Source organism: Cibotium barometz, chromosome 22, assembly GCF_041138505.1.
Source record: "Cibotium barometz isolate CiBa-2024 chromosome 22, ASM4113850v1, whole genome shotgun sequence".
Lineage (NCBI taxonomy): Eukaryota > Viridiplantae > Streptophyta > Polypodiopsida > Cyatheales > Cibotiaceae > Cibotium > Cibotium barometz.
In genome coordinates this window covers 9,963,689-9,970,514 of record NC_141067.1, presented here as the reverse complement: position 1 = coordinate 9,970,514, position 6,826 = coordinate 9,963,689, and the positions used below count along the sequence as shown (strand labels likewise).

The window sequence follows — 6,826 nt, the reverse complement described above, 5'->3', positions numbered from 1 at the left end:
ATAACCTTTGTCATAATATAAACAAGGATATCAAGTAACAAAAGTCTCCTCATTGCCTTTCTCATATCATTATATCTTCAGAATGTGAACATAACAAATCCATTGTACAAACATAAATATTCCACATTTATTTTCTTTCAAAAGAACATCAGAATGACAAAGATCATAATATGCATGTGTGAGCTTGTTCCATAATGTGTTTCCTTTTGTGAATAGCTATCTCTCTCTATATACAATAAAAAAGTATGCACTTATAAATGTTAACTCCATGTCACACATGAGAAAGTTGGTTAGAAAGATGAGGCCTATGTGATGTGAAATTTTGATTACTCAACTAACATGTGGGACACATGGCGCCGTGCTAGAACCATGTAGAGGACGATACCCTATAGGGCTATTTATAGTGAAAAAAATTATCTTAAAAATGCAAGAAGCATGGTGCCATGCAAGAGAAAATATTATGTATAGTTGTATGGAGCCACTTCTTTTGCTCTTATAAGGCTTTGCTTTAGAAGGTGCAATAGCATGGGTTGAGGGATTATGGTGGTGAGGATCCCTTGCTCAAAGATTGACCCTTATTCTAGTCCATGTGCTCATCGTAGGTACTTGAATAAGTGATAAGAAATTTATCATTGATAAAGTAATTACACCACAAAAAGACCAACTCCAAAAAATACACCCATGTAAAAGACAAGCCTCTCACTCTCATAGAAAACAAACTAAGAAAGAGAGATTTTGATTCTTTAATGAGATCTTAATTAATCTTGCACCAATGATAGTAACTCCATGAAAAGACAAACAAGAATCTTGCACCAATGATAGTAACTAAGAAAGAGAGATTTTGATTCTTTAATGAGATCTTAATTAATCTTGCACCAATGATAGTAACTCCATGAAAAGACAAACAAGAATCTTGCACCAATGATAGTAACTCCATGAAAAGACAAACAAGAACCTCATAAAAGTCAAAATAAAGGCCCACAATATAAAAGAAGAGAATTCCAACCTTATATTAAAGACAAAATAAGGCCCACAATATAAAAGAAGAGAATTCCAGCCTCACATTAAATACAAAATAAAGGGCCACACTAAAAAATTCACCATAATTGATTAAAGAAAAGGTTGTGAATATAATAACCTAAGATGCATACAATCTACCCATTCTAATAATGATTATTCAACAAGATAGATGCCACTTTATCCTTGTTTTTTGTTATGTGCACATGCACTCTGAGATTTTGGTTTCTGTATTTATTTGTAAGGACATAGGCTCTGTCCCTGTCTTTTGTTCACTTGGGTAGCACAAAAGACTATGTGTGTGTGGGGGGGGGTGTGATGGATGAACTTAAATACACCTTCAAAGGATTTTTCATTTGCTCTCTCTCTCTCTCTCTCTCTCTCTCTCTCTCTCTCTCTCTCTCGTTGCAAATGAAGAAAAGAGGAAGAGAATGCACACATTAGTTTCTCTCTCCCTGCCTCCGCTCCCTCCCTCTTCACACGAGGTTAGGAGAAGGTGGCTTTGTTAGTCCAATTTAATGTGTGTTTGACATTGTGTGTGTGTGTGTGTGTGTACACACAACAGTCCTGCTTAAAGAGGCACATAGTTGCTTTTAGACGGGCGTCATGCTCGTTTTTGAGCATTTAGGTAGTGAAATACTTGCAAAATTTTAAAATATCGTCAAAAATTACACAAAAATATAAAAAAACTTCCTATATGTTACTAAACCCATCAGTTGGTAAGATGAGAATATAATTAACTATTTTCCACTTGTACACATTGAGCCTAAGGGAGGGGAGGGTCTTGTTGGCGGTGGTCCTAGGGGCGGCTCTATGTGTGGGAGGAGAGCCATCCTATAATAGCCTGCCGGTTCGTCAAACTCTCTGAGAGAATGCGCATGGCGATGGGCAGCTGCAGTGGGCTTCCTGCCACTGTCTGTGTGGTGGTTGCCATAGCAGCCTTCGCATTCCTGCGATCACAGGAAGGTCGGATACCGCCCAACGGTCGCTTAGACTACCGCAGCCCGGCCTGGTTCAGCGAGTGCTCCCAATGGGACCCCGCCCACCACCGTTTCCTCGTCTCCTTCATAGGAGGCGGCCTTGGCCAGGTTGCTTTCCCACCCGCGCCCCCTCTGGGCGTCGCCCAAGTAGAGACCCTCGTCACCCTTGACCCTGAGCTCGCCGGCTTCTCCACCCTCGGCTTCAAAATCGACCCTGCCAGACACAGAGTCCTGGCTGCCATAGCCGATACCTTCAGAAACAAATACAGCGCCCTTGTTGCCTATGATACACGGACATGGAAGAGGATCTTTCTCACCAAGCTTGCAGGACCAGGTATTCTGAATCGGAACCTTCTGATTAAGGAGTGTAGTATCATTAATTTGCTAACTAATCAAGTCAACTTGCCCTTTTCTGCTAAGATTGAGCGATCAGTTGTAGTGATAGGTTTAAAATTACCACAGCAATTAATTTTTCCAAAACATATTCCAAGATTTGAATTGCCCTTCTAGTTCTCAACAATTCTGGCTGTATTATTTCATCTCTATTTTTTTAAACTCAATGTAGTGTCATATTTGTTGCTTTCCAATTGGTCCTAAAAAAAATTCCCCTGTATTTTTCAAATATTATTTTTAGTGATGAGAGAAAAAAAATGGTGCCCATTTTTGCACCCTTTTGTTTTCCCTCCATGTTTTTGGGGTCAGTTTTTGAAGAAAATGTGTGCACATGTTGAGGCTTTTGGGCTCCATTTTGTTGTGTATGCAGAGAGAACCTCGCTGGCCGATGACGTGGCATGTGACCCAGAAGGAAACATTTATGTGACAGATGCACAGGGGTGTTTGATATGGAGGGTGAGCTCGGATGGCTCGGAGGCAAGAGTCCTAGCCGCCCGCGAATCATTCAAAGTGAAGCCCAAGAGCCTTCTTCTAAGATGGGTGACCTTGAATGGGATAGTGTATCATCCAGAGGGCTTCTTGCTGGTCTCTCATACCGGAGGCAATGCCATCTTCAAGGTTTCCTTAGATGGGCAAGATGTGAGGAGGGTGGATGTGGAGGGTGGTTTGTTATTAGGAGATGGGATAGACCTTGTGAGGCCCGACCAATTGGCCGTGGCTGGTCTTTGGACTGGGGTTAGGCTTTTGGAGAGTAAGAATGGATGGTTGAGTGCCAATGTCACCCACCTTTACGCTCCGCCCAGACATCGCTTGGCGACCGCTGTGACCATCAAAGATGGAGATGTGTTTGTGAACTACTTGAATGGATTTGGCATCCCCTACATGTCCACCATTGGTCAAGCTGTCTTCACCCCCCTCCTCCTGTCTCCTTCCTAATAAATGAACCCCCTTTGCTCATTTTTGGGAAGAAATCTTGTATTCAAATGGTGTGCTACTCTTTAGTTGGAGACATGTTGTATAAGAGGAGTGGCCCTAAATATGTTGATGAGGAGTGCTATAAGCTATCCTTCTCTAACCCCATACTAACAAGAATCTAAGATTGTGTCCGTGTTCCTTTACGGTGCATGCCTACATCTTGAACATGCTTTTTTTTGTTTGGGTGAAACCGCTGCTTCATTAAGGATTGTATGGTACATTCATAGCTCTGATAATCTTGAACATGCACTAGCATTGGGCTCCTTGTTATTGACCTGCTCGAGACAAGGCTTCAAATCATTGGCTTCAATTTCTCTCACTGAACCTTTCGCACTTGAAATCAATCGCTCTAGAAATTAGGAGGGAGGCTCCATTCCCTTAACTCTGCATGCAGACACACTATCATTGGATAAACTCATTCGAGGACTAATATGTATATGGATGTGTGATCTTGGCCTATGGATGGGTCTTGCCAATCTTATCTATGTAAATCTAATGCGTTTTTCTTCTTATGTGCATGTAGTTGATGACACGGATGAGACATATGTTAAGAGTGAAAACATGAAAGATGACCTTCCTTACGATGTGCCACTTTTTGTAGCTGATGTTATATTGAGAAACATGTACAACCATTTCACATTAAGTGCATCTTTACTTTTGTAAATAGATGTACATGTGTATCAATTTTCACTAATAAGTAAACTTATACTTCGCCGTGGTGTTAAAGGCTCAAACTTGTTAAAGTGAGCAAACTTGTATAAAAATTGTTTTCCACTTTTTTTTTTTTGTAACAATCAATACAATTTGTGATTTCATTAAATTTTTAGGGACAATGGATTATGAAGGTGCACTCACCCCTTAAACGGGTATTACCTTTGTGCCATGTTCTTTCACACAATGAATGCTTCCAAGTAGTGGGCACAACTTTCAGTTCATTCATATTGTGTATATAATATTTCCAATGGTGTGCTTGTTGCAACAATGCTTAGTATCAAAAGCATTTGTGTATAGTACCATCATGATTATGGCAATCTATGTGATTATTACTAGCCAATGATCCTAAGGTTGCTCACATTATAACTAGTAATATTATGGTTTTGTCAAATTGATAAATTTTTAATTGTATAGAATCTATTAATGTTAGTAATATTATAATTTCTAATCTAATATATATTTGCTTGAGTTATGTTATTGTTCCCACATTTGATTTCACTGAGTCTCTCTCTATCTCTCTTTGTCCCTCTCTCTTTACATATTATTAATATGCTAAGACTCATTTTGGCTTTAAAGAGAGAAACTTGCACCATTGTTTGCTCCTTAATCCGTTTATGAACCTCATTAAAAGCTATGAACATTTAGAATCAAGAAGAAACTTACAAAAAAGAAATCATGCATTGCTGTCTTGTATCATCACGTATAAATCTAAAGTAGAAGGTATTGGCCTCTTCTTTGGTCGTGGTTGTGCTTGGGTTACTCATGTCTTTAGATTTTTTTTTTTGTAATAGAATATATATTACGAAAATTACTTTACAAATGCTCACATGGCCACCATGTGATGTACTAGCTTTCCCTCACTAATTACTTCGATCCACAGGTGTAGCTCGGAGTACCCTCATCCAATATATAGCCGTGTCATTCTGCACCAAATGAGCTGATGGCAAGGAAGAGACTTAGCACAATAGAAGCCCTTTCATATGACTTATGTGAGCTTTAATACCCACTTTTGCATCAAATATGAAGGCATTCCTAGTTAACTAGATATGTCACAAACCTGTCTACTTGGAAAATGAAAGAAAACTTAATGTTCTGGGTTATTTGGTCCATTCCGAATCTTGCCAAAAATCTGAAAGAAAACTGAATGTTTTGGGTTATTTGGTCCATTCCGAATCTTGCCAAAAATCCAATCTTTAACCTTTACGGGCCTATCTGTCAAAACGGAGTCCATATGCGAGAAAGGAAATTCTACACCTTATTTGCCACCGGACATGAAATGAAAAGATACGGGCATGTTTCCAAGCATGTAGTACAAAACACACAATTACCAGAAGCAATCTGCCGCTTTCGCAACTGGTCCCCCAATGATAGGCCTCCAACTAGCATACGCCATAGAAACACCTTCCCTTGATATAGAATCTTAGACCACCAGCCTTGTAAGATTACTCCCTTCCACTAGGTTCTACTCTTCTTGATGTTTCATATCCTATTAGCCTTCTCAATGATGAGCTTCTAAGAAACTATTTTGGGAATGAATGTAGAACCAATAGGAACCATCGACCACCCCAATAACAACACGAACGTACTTCCATCAGGTGTTATACTTCTTTGGGCATGGAAAGAAAAGATGCAGGGGATAAGAGAGCTTGAGCTCTTGTAAGCGCATACACACTCACAAAATCCCTAGAAGAGACCACACAAGATGATAGGTTGAAAACTTGGTCTTCTTATTCTCAACAAAAGAGGTCTATAAAAGAGATAAGGAAAATACAACATAAGTACTAAAGTACTATTATGTATATGCGGTCCATAATAAGTATGCCATAACTCAGTGGTGAACTAGTAGCTGGTATAGTCCCAGTTGTAGAATCACTGGCAAATATCCATCATGTCATCATCCTACCAAACACGCCGGTGATGTAAGTGGTGGAACCGGTTACCCAGGCATATTATAAGTGTCAGCTCATGCTGAGCTTGACATCTCAACACTCCCCCTCCAAGCTCAATTCCATATCGAGGACTCCAAGCATAGTCCGGAATCTGCGAAGCTTCTCTACTCCCAGGGCTTTCGTGAAAATGTTTGCTACTACTTGCTCCTCTGTGCTAGCATACATGAGATTAATGTCTCCTACTAAGACCCTCTCTTTGATGAAGTGATAGTGGAACTCTATGTGTTTGGTTTGCGCATGAAAAATTGGGTTCCTCGCCAACTGTATGCTGTTAAGGTTATCATAAATAGATGACAACCTGCTTGCCAATCTACAGTCCCAAATCACCACAAGTAGCTTGTGTAACCAAGCTATACCTCACATGCTGCCATTGCAGCACCCCTATACTCTGCCTCCGTACTCGACAAGGCAACTGCTGGTGGCTGCTTCTTGCTACTCCATGTCACAACACCACTCCCAAAAGTGAACATAAATGCACTGGTAGATCTCCTATCTGTGATACTACCAGCCCAATCTGCATCGGTTTATCTAAACACTTGCAACTTCCTACCAGCCTCATAAAAGAGACCATAGTCTAATGTGGAGTTCACATAGCGCAATGTGCGCCTCACACCATCCAAATGTGGCTTCCAAGGAACTTGCATAAACTGACTCTCCAATACAAATGTATAGTTCAAATCTGGCCTAGTGATCGTTATGTAGATCAAGCTTCCCACTATCTTCCTATACATAGTGGGGTTCTCCAAGATCTCATCCGCATCAACTTGCCATTTGAATCTAATGGCATTGAAATTGGCT

The 6,826-nt window shown here is 40.2% G+C and overlaps 1 protein-coding gene across 1 annotated transcript; it reads left to right on the top strand.

Moving 5' to 3' along the window:
• The first annotated feature begins 1,375 nt into the window (after positions 1-1,375).
• Positions 1,376-3,521, top strand: LOC147626246 (uncharacterized). Its single transcript, XM_086816387.1, has 2 exons — positions 1,376-2,331; positions 2,761-3,521. Exons 1-2 carry the CDS (start codon positions 1,890-1,892, stop codon positions 3,324-3,326), a joined length of 1,008 nt encoding a protein of 335 aa, XP_086672513.1. The 5' UTR covers positions 1,376-1,889; the 3' UTR covers positions 3,327-3,521.
• Positions 3,522-6,826: the final 3,305 nt, after the last annotated feature.

What these genes read in the sequence shown, in the direction of transcription:
- LOC147626246 (XM_086816387.1), top strand. Translation starts at nt 1,890, where the DNA reads ATGCGCATGGCGATGGGCAGCTGCAGTGGGCTTCCTGCCACTGTCTGT. An exon ending in CACCAAGCTTGCAGGACCAG is followed by an intron (nt 2,332 to 2,760) that starts GTATTCTGAATC and finishes TTGTGTATGCAG; the next exon opens with AGAGAACCTCGCTGGCCGAT.